At 43.1% G+C, this 12977-nt stretch overlaps 1 protein-coding gene across 2 annotated transcripts in view; it reads left to right on the top strand.

Annotated features, from left to right (window-relative positions):
* The first annotated feature begins 490 nt into the window (after positions 1 to 490).
* EPHX2 (epoxide hydrolase 2) overlaps positions 491 to 12977 on the top strand; it is a 67531-nt gene continuing 55044 nt past the window's right edge. For both annotated transcript variants that reach the window (XM_028114407.2, XM_088020999.1), the window contains exon 1: positions 491 to 611. In XM_028114407.2, the coding sequence (XP_027970208.1) occupies positions 514 to 611 (98 nt within the window). In that variant the 5' untranslated portion in view covers positions 491 to 513. The remainder of the gene's footprint in view (positions 612 to 12977) is intronic.

A 12977-nucleotide genomic window follows, 5' to 3' on the forward strand; every position in this document is an offset into this window, starting at 1 on the left:
ATATGCACCAAAAGGAGGGGCAACAAAGCTATTAGTTTAGTGGATATGCCAATGGAAAGGAACATGGAAGGATCCAAACACTGAATGAAGCGCGCGCACACACACACACACACACACACACACACACACACACACTTACACTTTAAAGGGACACACAAGCGTGCGCGCACACACACACACACACACACACACTTTAAAGGGTCTGTGGCCCCTGGCTCTTTCTCAGACCCCTTCTCTGAGGCCTGCCCCCGACCAGTGAAAGTCTGGCAAATTCGTGTGAAGCGGTCAGCCATCACGGGACTCGAGCCCGGGAACTCGATGCCTGGAGGCGGTGGAGATAGAGCCCGGGCTCACCCCGTCGGTCGCCACCCCTGCGGGACCTGGCCAGGGGGCGGGGCGGGGCGGGGCGGGGCCCGGGTGGACCAGTGCGAGGCGAGGCCCGGCGGCCAGCCGCTCCGAGCCAGCTCCCCGCCTCCGTGCAGCTCCGGGCGCTGTCTGCCTCGGTGGGCCGCCATGGCGCTGCGTGCGGCCGTGTTCGACCTGGACGGGGTCCTGGCGCTGCCCTCGGTGGCCGGCGCGTTGGACCGCACGGAGGAGTCGGCGCTGCCCAGGTAAGGGAGCCGGCGCCGGGGTCGGAGCGGGAGAGTCGGCGCCGCAGGGGGCGGCCGCCCCCGCTGAGAAGCTGCCTCTGGGCACTTCACATTGCTGTAGGGTGAGAGCCCTGCGAAGGTTAAAACAATTACCCGGCCCTAAAAATACCCATGTATGCGACTAGACCCATTGTCTTTCTAAATGCTAAGTAATTAGATGTCTCTAAAGACTCCAAAATTGCCCTCTATATTGGATTCTTTTCCTAAAGTGAGAGGAACTGCTCTCCGCGCTAACTGCTGCCCCTTAATTCTGTGTAATGGAATGGGTCTTTAAAGCCGCGCTGAAGTTGGGAAAAGAAAAAAAAGTTCTGTGCCTTGCGGGTTTACTTAACTATAATAGCAAACTAGAGAAACAGCCCCAAAGCCTAATCACTGAGAAATGAACTAGGAAGCGTCACCAGTAAACCAGGAAACAGGATGAGCTTTCAGATCAGGAAAGACCTGTTAATGATATTTGAAAAAAAAAACAAACCCACCAGCATGTAAAACAATTTATACAACATGGTTTCAATTATGGGGCGGGGGGGGGGGGGGAAGCTACATGTAGAAAAATGTATGGAAGAAATATCCCAGAATGTGTTTGGGATTATTAATCCCAGATGAGATTATGAATGATTGTCTTCATTTTTCTACTTTTTTGCATTTTCCAGTTTATCTGCTTATGAACATATGTTTCTTCTATAGTCAGAAGGAAGGAAAGCATATTTGTTTACAAAGTTAAGAAGGGAGCGCCAGGGTGGCTCACTTGGTTAAACGTCTGCCTTCCATTGGCTCAGGTCCTGGGATCAAGCCCCGCAGGGAGCTCCCTGCTCATTGGGGAGTCTGCTTCTCCCTGTCCCTCTGCCCCTCCCCCCACTTGTGCGCTCGCAATCTCTCCCTCTCTCTCTCTCTAACAAATAAATAAGTAAAAAAAATTAAGAAACAGGGGCGCCTGGGTGGCTCAGTTGGTTAAGCGACTGCCTTTGGCTCAGGTTTTGATCCTGGATCGAGTCCCGCAATGGGCTCCCTGCGCAGCGGGGAGTCTGCTTCTCCCTCTGACCCTCCCCCCTCTCATGTGCTCTCTTACTCTCTCTCTCTCAAATAAATAAAAAAAGATTTAAGAAAGAAAGATAGATAGATCACCCTGGCAACACCCAAGGAAGACTAAATTCTAAACTACTGGCAAGGATAAGGAGCAGGGTGGAAGCTTTGAGAGTTCGGTCTTGTTTTGTTTCATGGCAAATTAATGCTCAGAGACTGTTTCTTTTGGCAGCAATTTCTTTAACCCAGATTCACTAGGGGTATTTCACAAGCCTGTAGCATACAGGATAATGCCCCTTCATAAACCAATACACAACATACTCCCAAACAATGATAGATTAATCCCATTATTGTTCCAGTCAAGGGGGATCTGAAAGAAATAAAGCCCAAATTCAGTTGAGATGTACTTTCACTTATTTTTTAAAAGATTTTATTTATTTATTTGAGAGTGAGAGAGAGAGCACACGAGCTTGGGGGGGGGAGGGGCAGTGGGAGAGGGAGAAGGGGAACCTGACCGGGGCTCGATCCCAGGACGCTGGGATCATGACCTGAGCCGAAGGCAGACGCTTAACGACTGAGCCACCCAGGCGCCCCTGAAGTGTACTCTTTATTCCCCAGCTGGTGGCTGCTCTGGAAAGAGTAGAGTCGCCTTTACTGAAGCAAAAGCTACTTGCCCCAAGGGCTTCAGAGTGCTGTTTTAATGGGCCGAGTCCCCTCACCCATTGGATGGTGTTCTCAAACTTTCGGTATTGCTGCTCCATGTTTTTACTGATAGACACCCAGAGAGGCCCTCAGCAATTGAGCTACTGAGTATCAGGGGCAAAGGAGCAGATGACCAGATGTTGACATGCTGTTACAGTACAGTTTACCTCACTCTTCCAGCAAAACAACTACTTCTAACAACAGCTTTACTTTATTAGCCTTTGTCAAGAACAAGTGGATTTCAAATCACATCAAACCAATACAGCACATGCCCCATTCTAGAATTCTTGTGATACCAAAGACCAACAGGCTGTCTAACCTATTATACTATATATTATAAAAGACTGGTGTCTGCAAGCATGCCGAGCCAAAAGGCGTCTCAGAATCTAGAGCCACCCTTAACTTTTACAGATACAGAAACTGAAGCCTAGCAGGAGATTAACTTGAATACATAGTAATTATGGGAGCTATGGAACCAGTTTTTTTTTGACTCCCAGTTTAGGATTATTTCCTCTCTGATTCATTGAGACTTCCCACCTCCCTTGGCTATTACTGTTCTGGGAAAGATATCAATCTGTAGGCGGTGAGTAAATACATCAATAAGTATATCAATAGTAAATTGACATCAATATGTCAATACCAGTAGTTAGCGTGTCAATAATTATTTATTGTCATTAAAACATAAATAAGGTGCCTACAGAGTCCACAGTAAGAATAATCACATCCCAGATAATTAAGATTGGAGAGAAGTATTGAAGATGGAGGGCCGCTCTCCATCCAGGCTTGTCCAGTTCAGATCATTTGCAGGAGGGAGAAGCTGAAGAAGGCCAGTGAGCTTTCCTAGAATCCCTTTTAACAATAGCGTTGTTTTACTTCCTTTTGACTCATAAATTTGATTAAAAAAAAAAAGACATAAAAAGAGCTTACCCTCGTAAGCTATGAGGTGTAATTGTGCCTGTGACCTCATCAATGTGGGGGGGAACGTGACTGTAAGAATAAAAGTCACAAGTATACAAGTTTGCAAATATGGGGTAATTAAAAGAGCACTGGTCTCTGAGTCAGACCCAGATTAAAAATCTCAGTCCTAACACTGACTGCTGGGTAACCTCGCTTAATCCGTTTCAGTCTTAGCCAACTCATCTAAAACCGTAGTCTTAGTTTAAAAATAGGAAAATGCCTTCCCCTAGACATTTTTGTGAGGGTTACATTAGGTAACATGTAAGGTGGATGGGCAGCTGTATTCCAACACATTTCTTTCTTTATATAAGTCTCGTGCGTATGCACGAGATGCACTGGGCACACTCTGTTTATCTAGTGTTGCACAGACGATGCACTCCCTCCATGACCATGGTTAGGATTGTTCCCAGCAGCCATAAAACGGGTCATAGTAAAGCTGGCTGATTCCAAGACCTTGACCTTGTTAGTCTTTAGAGTCTGTGAACGAACCGTGAAGGTGTTGGTTCAGCAGGTGAGCCTGAAGGGCCTGCCTTGCACGGGGCATTTTCACCAGGCTTGGCATCTGGTATGTGAATTCAGGCATCCACAGATAGCCAGAGTTCAAGGTGAAGGCAGTGTCATAAAAGGAACAAAGTTCTTAGGTGGCTCAAAGGAGGGAGGGATTAGGGCTGATGGGAGAACCAGAAAAGCTTTAATGGAGGCGGAGCCTGAGAAGATGGTTAAGAGATTGGTGGGAAGAGATGTGAAGGGAGAACATTCCAGGTGAAGGGAGCAGCATGAGCAAAGGCTTGGGGTTGGAGAGCATGGAGTGCGCACTAGAACATTGACTATCCCAGTGTGGCCAGAGAGGAGGAGCGTCGTGAGACAGAAGCAGGGGGCCGGCTCCGTAATGTGACATGAAGGTGAAGAACCTAGGTAGGAGCCCAGCCGGGGAGGACAGAGGAAGCCTGTGAGCCTGGTGCTGAAGCCGTGAGGGTAGCAGGGTGTAGACAGTTGTGTGCTTCGTTTAATACCTTCTCACACAGCCTCACTGTGGAAGGTGTGCCCGGGGCCACTGGACCGAACAACAGGGATAGGCAGAGCGTCAGTTCTACCAAAAAATGTGTGCTCTAGAACCTCAGGTGCTTGTCCTATGCAATGCTCAGTAAATGTTTTCATAGGGAGACAGACACGCGGTCAGCAAATACAGGAAGAGTATCTGAGAATCAGGACTTCTTATCCATGTCGTGTGTACTATTTCAGGAAGTATTTACTGGATGCTTCCAGGAGCTCCTGGGGCAGTCCCCAGATTTGTAGTGGCCTTTTGCCTCTTATTTACCACCTCTGGGATTTTATATCATCTCTGAAACCATCTTTTTTTTTTTTTTTACACGTGGGTTTTAATTCCACAACTAATACACAAATCCATTCTTACTATGAAAATACTCAAACTAACAGAACAATGTGGAATAGGAATGTCAGACCCTCTTCACCCTTCCTTCTTCCTCTCCCCACCCCACATATAATCCTGGTTGATCCAGAACCAAGGGGTATTTTAGGTTCCCCCTCCCCATAATTCTTTATAGCAAAACCTGACCTGACTTCATTTCACCACAAAATCTGACTTGACCTCATTTGGGTAGTAAACATGATCTGAACAAGTGTGGGGCTATTTGTCATCTTTATCTGTCCCACTACGGTGAGCAGTCACGCATTTCCCGAGAGAAATACGAATGGGTTTGATTAAGAGGGCTGCCCCAGACCCTCCTGGATGTGTTACTGACTATATGGTATAGTCCCCCTTTACCTTTACGGTCTGAACAAGCCTGACTTTTGAAACTCATTTGGTTCTGAGGCTTCAGATAAGGGATTGTCATTCTGTCACCTGCTTATAGGAATTTGCAGGCACGTTTATGCACAGTTTGGTAGGTAGGTGGTTTGAAAGATAGATTTAAAAAAAAACGATAGGATCATAGTACACATGCTATTCTAGGTCTTAATTTTTTTTTACTTCATTTACTTCATTTTAATTATTTTACTTCACTTAACAATGGGACATCTTCCTGTGTCTCTGTCTATTTATATATCTACCTTTCCTTTTTTAACCGCTCCATGGTATTCCACAACAGGATGGTGCCTGGTTTTGTACTGGATTGTTTGTCATTTTCTTCTTAATTTCTCTGAACTCTTGATTCCTACCATGATGTTTTGTGTTTTGTGTTCCTTCTTTTATTCCTCTTCTTTTTTTTTTTTAAGATTTTATTTATTTATTTGGGGTGGGGGGCACAAGTGGAGAGGAGAGGCAGAGGGAGAAGCAGATTCTCTGCTGAGCAGGGAGCCTGACGTGGGGCTCGATCCCAGGACTCTTGAGCTGAAGGCAGATGCTTAACCGTCTGAGCCACCAGGTGCCCCTTTTATTCCTCTTCTTTTTCCTGTCTATAGTTGTATTGATCAAGTTTTCTTTTTCTCTGGTTTTCTCTTGGGGAAACATTTCTCGTCTTTGTATGGGTACATTTTGTTTCTAGTTTCTTTACGATTACCTATGATTTTTTAATGTGCATAGACAGTAACTTAGTCTATTAACACAACCTTTTCTGTCAGCATGCATAATTATTGGTATCTTTATTTTTTGTGTAATGAAGAATTTGTCTGCTGTTTGTCCTAGCAGAGAGCTTCTTTTTTTTTTTTAAGATTTTATTTATTTATTTGACAGAGAGAAACTGTGAGAGAGGGAACACAAGAAGCGGGGAGCTGGAGAGGGAGAAGCAGGCTCCCCATGCGGGACTCTATCCCAGGACGCTGGGATCATGACCTGAGTCGAAGGCAGACATGTAACGACTGAGCCACCCAGGCGCCCCTAGCACAGAGCTTCTAAAGACCGTTGGGATTTCCTGAGGGAGAGGAATGCCATTGTTACAGTGAGATGGCTCATGGGGGCGCTTACTAATCTTCATGATTGGGACTGGTCACCAGCAAGGCCAACTGAGTGATTAGAGGTTTGGGACTTTGGGCCAGCCAGACCTCTAGGGAGGAAGCAGAGAATTGAGTTGAATCAGATAGCCAATGATTTACTCAACCGTGCCCACATAATGAAACCCTAATAAAATCTCTGCACACTCTAGCTCACTGGAGCTTCCTATTTAGTGAACACCGATTTGCCTGGAGGGTGACATGCTCTGATTTCACAGGGAGAGGGCACAGATGTTCTGCATGCCCTCCCAGAACTTGTCTCATGTGTCTTTCAAATAAAACTGCAGGGGCACCTGGCTGGCCCAGTCGGTAGAGTGTGTGACTCTTGATCTCAGGGTTGTGAGTTCAAACCCCACGTTGGGTGTGGCGATTACTTGAAAATAAAATCTTTAAAAAAATAAAATAAAACTGTGATCATAGTAAGTATAGCACTTTTCTGAATTCTTTGAGTTGTTCTAGTGAATTATCAGACCTAGACGGTTGTGGGAACCTCCAAATTTATATCCAGTAGGTCAGAAGTATGGGTGGACTGGAGACCCCCCTCCCCGAGACTTGTGGCTGGTATCTGAGGTGAGCTCATTCTGTGGAGGACTTGCCCTCAACCTGTGGGGTCTGTGCAAACTCTGCGTAGTTAGCATCGGAACTCAACTGCAGTACACCCCACGCTGCCATGCCCAGGCCAGCTTAGCTGTCCTGGTGCTCACTCACACCGGAACTTTCCCCAGGCAGGTGGATCACTTCCACTCCAGTTTTATCATGGGACACATCTGCTTCCAGCTGCTCTGACTCATTCATTATTAGCTATGGATGTGTGTTTTCAGCACGTGAAGAAGAATCCCTTTGGGGGACAGCAAATGAATTCTAGACATAGTGGGAGGTTTCAAGGGTTCCATTGTATGAAAACCACTAACAAAGATTCTCGTAGTTAATGGTATAAGATTAAATTTCCTATATAGTTGATATTTTGTGGAAGATTGAGGAGGTGAGAACGTATATAAAATATAATCTGGTTTAAAATGATTGCCAGGAAGGGAAATGGGGAATTATTGTTTAATGGCACAGAGTTTTGCAAAGATGGGAAGATGAAGAGGTTCTGGAGATGGATGGCCGTGGTGGTGGCACAACAATGGGAATGTACTTAATGGCACTGAACTGTACACTTAAAAATGGTTAAAATGGTCAATTTTATGTTATGTGTATTTTACTGAAACAAAGAGGATGATTGCTGAATTTCCAATGTTATTAAAAATGGGAATCATTAGGGGCATCTGGGTGGCTCAGTCAGTTAGGCCTCTGCCTTCGGCTCAGGTCATGACCCTGGAGTCCCAGGATCGAGTCCCACGTCGGGCTCCCTGCTGAGCGGGGAGTCTGCTTCTCCCTCTGCCCCCCCTCCCGCCTGTGCGCACATACACGCACGCTCTCTCTCTCATAGATAAAATCTTTAAAAAAAATTGGAATCAGAATTTTAAATTTAAATTGTATGTAACTATACTCATAGGGCTCTGAGTCTTCTACAGTCTCCATACAGTAGAATATTTAAATCTGGAATGGGAGCCATTATGTAATGGCCTCCCCACCACTAGCCGTGTGACTTGGGACTAGCCAGTTAAGCTCTCTCAGCCCCATCTTTAAAAATAAAGTGATTGGAATAATTGTATTTTAGTTGTTAATTAAGAGAGATGACTTTCTACCCCTAACGTTATATTTTCTAAAGATGGCCGCAGCAGTATCTCCCACCCATGTGCACTTTTTACCTGTGATTCTGACACTTCCCATTGAGGTGCACTCCTTACTCCCTCTGCTAGAAGTGGGGTGGACTTTTATGACCAACAGAGTATGGCAGAAGTGATACCCTGCCCTGTGATTTTGAGTTTCGGTTATAAATGTGTTGCAGCTTTCTCTTTGCTCACTGAAATATCACTCTTGAAGCCTTCAGCCACTGGATAAGCAGTCTGACTGCCCTGAGGCTTCCATGCTGGGAGAAATCCCCAACTAGTGCTTAAAAAAAACTCTAAATTCAACCAAGTAAATTTGAAGATCTAATTGGCTTTATTAAATGATTCATAAGTCAGGCAGCATTCCATCTACTAAGTAGAAGAGCTGTCCAAAGTAGGTTTTTAAAGGTAAAGGGGGCAGAAAAGGGGAATTTACTAGCAAGGAATGCATTTTTTCCGACAACTCACCCTCCTAAGGGGAATGGAAGTGGTCTATCAGGGGCTTACTTCCTAGTGTTGGCCAGGAAATTCCAGTTTGCCCTGTTAAAGATTACGTGGTGAGGGCGGGGCAGTGGGGGGGGGGGTGAAACTGCAGTTAGTTAAGTGTGAAGTCTTAACTGATGTGGGGCCTTAACATAAGTAACTCCATTTTGAGATGTGGTTTTCTTTTTAATGCTAACTGACCTGGAAAGACCACATGGAGAGGCCCTGAGACTATTTGGGAGAGAAAGACATGCCTGGTCAGTCCCCAGCTGCTTCAGCTCTCCCCTTCCCCCATCCTGTTCTGGCTGCCATCTGATTGCAGACACAGGAGAGATCCTGAGTCAGAACCTGCCCAGCTGAGCCCTTCTCTAACTCCTGACCCACAGAAACCTTGAGAGATAATAAAATGACTGTGGTTGTTTTAAGCCACGGATTTTGGGTTGATGTTTTATGTAGCAATAATAACTGGAACACTGTCTCCTTTACAGATTAATTTTTCTCGGTATTTCTCACTAAAATACTATATAATTTACCAGCTTATTCTTTCTCCCCCCTCTCCCCCCACTAGAATGTGAGCTCCTGAAAGAGAGCTTTGTTCAATCTTTCCTTCACATTGCCTACAACAGTGCCTGGCACATAGAAGGTGCACAATGAATGTTTGCTAATGAATAAATGAAATGGTAGAAGGAAGGGGAGAGAGCAGATCAGCTGTCAGAAGCCCCCAAGTCCACTTTCTACTTGTGGAGTTTATTGAAGTGACTTTGAACCTGCTCTTGGGCTTAGTGGAGCAAGAGCAACAGTGGACTTCTTTTCACATGTTTGGGCTCTTGTTTTCCTCCTTTCTTTCTTTTTTAAATTAATATGTTCCAGGCTACATCTGTCTTCCAAGATTTTCTCGTGTCTTTTAGTCCAATAATTTACATTTTCTTGGTTTTCTGAACTACTGAAGGTGTTTTTCTTTTTAAATCTGTTAAGGATAGCTTTTGTATGATCTCAGTGGGATTTTGGGCAGAGAGAAATAGATACATGCTCAGTGTGCTGTCCTGATATAATCCCCACTCCCTTCGTTTTGCATTTTTTGATGCTATCTTAATTGTTGCATAAAGGTGTGTGCCTTATAACTTTATTACACAAAGGTTTGTGCCCCCTGTCGATATAAAAGTGCTTAATAGAGATTGCCATTTTCTAAACTGGTATCAAATTATACTCCTACCAGGAGTAGAAGAGAGGTCCACTTTCTCCACATGGTCTTTAGTCTTTGATATTCTTAGGGTGTTTAAATGTAGTGATTCTGGTGGGTATATAGTGGCATCTCATTGTGGTTTTTAAGTTGTATTTCCCTGATGAATAATGATACTGGGCTTCTTTTTATATGCTTATAGGCCATTTGATAATTCTCTTGAGTGAAACTCTTGTTCAAGTTGTTTGCCCATTTTTCAATTGGGTTGTCTTTCTCTTATTGATATTAGGAGTTCTTTGTATATTCTTTTTTGTTTGTTTGTTTGTTTTAAAAAGATTTTATTTATTTATTTGAAAGAGAGAGACACAGAGAGAGAGGGAACACAAGCAGGGGGAGTGGGATATTCTTGATACAAGTCCTTTGTCATATGTATTGCAGGCATATCCATGTATATGACTTAACTCATTCACTTTCTCAGTGATATCTTCGATGAACAGAAAGTCTTGATTTTAATTACAACTAAGTTATCTTTTTTGTTGTTGTTTTATGTTAGTGCTTTTTGTGTCCTTTTTTTTTTTTTTTTTCCCAAATGGGCTTGAACCCACGACCCCAAGATCAAGACCTGAACTGAGATCAAGAGTTGGATGCTTGGGACACCTGGGTGGCTCAGTCGGTTAAGCATCTGCCTTCAGCTCAGGTCATGATCCTGCGGTCCTGGGATCAAGCCCTGCATCAGGCTCCCTGCTCAGCGGGGAGTTTGCTTCTCCCTCTGCCCCTCACCCTGCTCTCATGCTCTCTCTCTCACACTCTCTCTCTCAAATAAATAAATAAGATCTTTAAAAAAAAAAAAGAGTCGGATGCTTAACTGACTGAGCCACCCAAGCGCCCCTGCTTTTGGTGTCCTTTTATGAAATTTTTGCTTACTTAAAGGTCATGAAGATACCCCACTTTCTTCTAGAAGCTAGATTGTTTTAACTTTCACATTTAGGTGTATGATCCACTTCAAAACAAATTTTGTGTATGGTGTGAAGCCTCCCCACCCCCTATGGATATCCAGTTGCTCTAAAGTCATTTATTGAAAAAAACCTTCCCCACATTAAATTTTAGTGGTGCCTTTGTTGAAAAAAATCAAATGACCATATATGTAGAGGTCTATTTCTGGACTCCCTATTATGCCTAGTTGATGTGTAGGTCTGTGCAATAATACTACGTTGTCTTAATTTATAGTAAATTTTAAAATCATGTAATATAAATCCTTCATATTTATTCTTAAAGATTTGTTTGGCTATTCTGTGTCCTCTAGTTTCCGGATAAATTTTGTAATCAGTGTGTCAATTTTCACACTTACACACAAAATCTGCTGGGATTACGATTGGAGTGAATTAAATCTTTATATCAGTTTGGTGAGAATTTTTGCCCAAACCATATTAAGTCTCCCGATTCATAAACTTGATAGAGATCTCTCCATCTATTGAGGTCTTTAATTTCTCTTAGTTTTGTAGTTTTCCAGAGAGAGGTCTTAAACCTCTTTCATTAGGTTTATTTCTGGTTTTTTCTAATGCTATGGCAAGTGGTATTTTGAGGAATTTCATTTCCAATTTCCTTTAAACCACATTTGTCCTATTCTCAACTTTCTATTTTGATCTATCTTTAAGTTGACTGGAAATCTTCCTTGAATTTTTTTTTTTTTTCAGGAAATGCATGTGATGGTAAACATTAGTTTTACATGCTGGGATTTTCTTTTGCCTTCCAAAATGTATAATAAATTGTCTGGGGATAGAATTTTGGGGCCATTGTTTCTTTTTATCTCAATGTCTAGTGAATATTTTTCCACAATCTTCTGACATCGAAAGTTACAGATAAAAGACTAATGTCACTCTAAATTGTTTTTCTTTTGTGTATAATCTGTTTTTACACAAAAGGTTGTTACTCTTTCTTATTCTAGGAATTGACATAGTTCCCCCACATATGCCTATTGTGGGGGTCTTGTTTGTTTGTTTGTTTGTTTGTTATTAGTTTTGCCTTGGTAATTGGTATACTTTTGATCTAAGGACTCAAATCTTTCTTCAGCACAGAGAAGTGTTCTCCTGTTATTCCTACTGCTTCTCTGATCAATCCTAGTGGATTTTTTTTTTGAAGATTTATTTATTTGAGAGAAGGAGAGAGCGTGCGCACACACAGGCATGTGCACGTGCAGGAGGAGGGGCAGAGGGGGAGAGAGAGAATATTTCAAGCAGACTCTCCAGTGAGCAAGGAGTGTCATGCAGGGCTCGATTCCACGGCCCATGACATCATGACCTGAGGGGATATGAAGAGTCTGACACTCAACTGACTGAGCCATCCAGGCACCCCAATCCTTCTGGAATTCTTATTGTTTGCTTATTAAAGGAATTTGGCCCCCCCTAGGTCTTTTCATTTTGCTCATTAACTTCAGTTGCTTCATCGTTTTACTCTTTGTTCTTGAAAACTGTATCGTGTCTTTTTATTCACTAATTTCACTTTGTGTGATGGCCATTTCACGGTTCACTGCTTTTATTAGCCATCCTTAAAATTTGGAATTCATGTTTTCCAATCCAACAATGTTCATATTTCAAATTGCTTCCTTTATTATTATTACTGCCTGATTCGTCTTATAGATACATTGGTATCTCCTTTCTCTATAGTTAGATTCTTCCCTCAGCTCCTGTTCTTCTATCAGCCCCCATTCTCCAGGCAGAAAAAATAATTTTCCCTTTGCTTTCCATCCCACTCATCCAGTGTGTTATAGTTACTTGCTTATATGTTGACTCCCTTGTCTCCTGTGAGCTCCCTAAGAATGCAGTCACACTTTTCCATTTTTATATCACAGCACCCAGCACAATGTCTTGCATGCCTAGGTGCTCAATACAAGATAGTTGAGTTGAATTGTGTATTGATTCTTCAAACTGGAGGTCAGCTGCAGAAAGGTGTGAGGGATCTTTTGAGGTGATGAATGTTCTAAAACTGGCATGTGCTGATGTTTGCACAACTGTAAATTTACTACAAATCATTGAATCATACTCTTAAAACATGGACTTGATGGTATGTAATTACAATTTAATAACTCTGTTTAAAAAAAAAAAAAGACAACTGGCAGGGCAGTGCCTGGCTGGCTCAGTCAATGGAACATGTGGCTCTTGATCTCAGGGTTGTAAGCTCGAGCCCTACATTGGGTGTAGAGATTACTTAAAGATAAAAATCTTTCAAATAAATAAATAAATAACAACTGGTGGCAAAGGTGTGGCAAAGCCATTGCTGTTACTGGAAAGTTGAGCAAGGCTACTATAGTAGGAATATATCTTT

The sequence above is a fragment of the Eumetopias jubatus genome, unplaced genomic scaffold (assembly GCF_037043125.1).
Source record: "Eumetopias jubatus isolate StellerSeaLion01/CBP00866 unplaced genomic scaffold, mEumJub1_p1.0 scaffold_2, whole genome shotgun sequence".
NCBI lineage: Eukaryota > Metazoa > Chordata > Mammalia > Carnivora > Otariidae > Eumetopias > Eumetopias jubatus.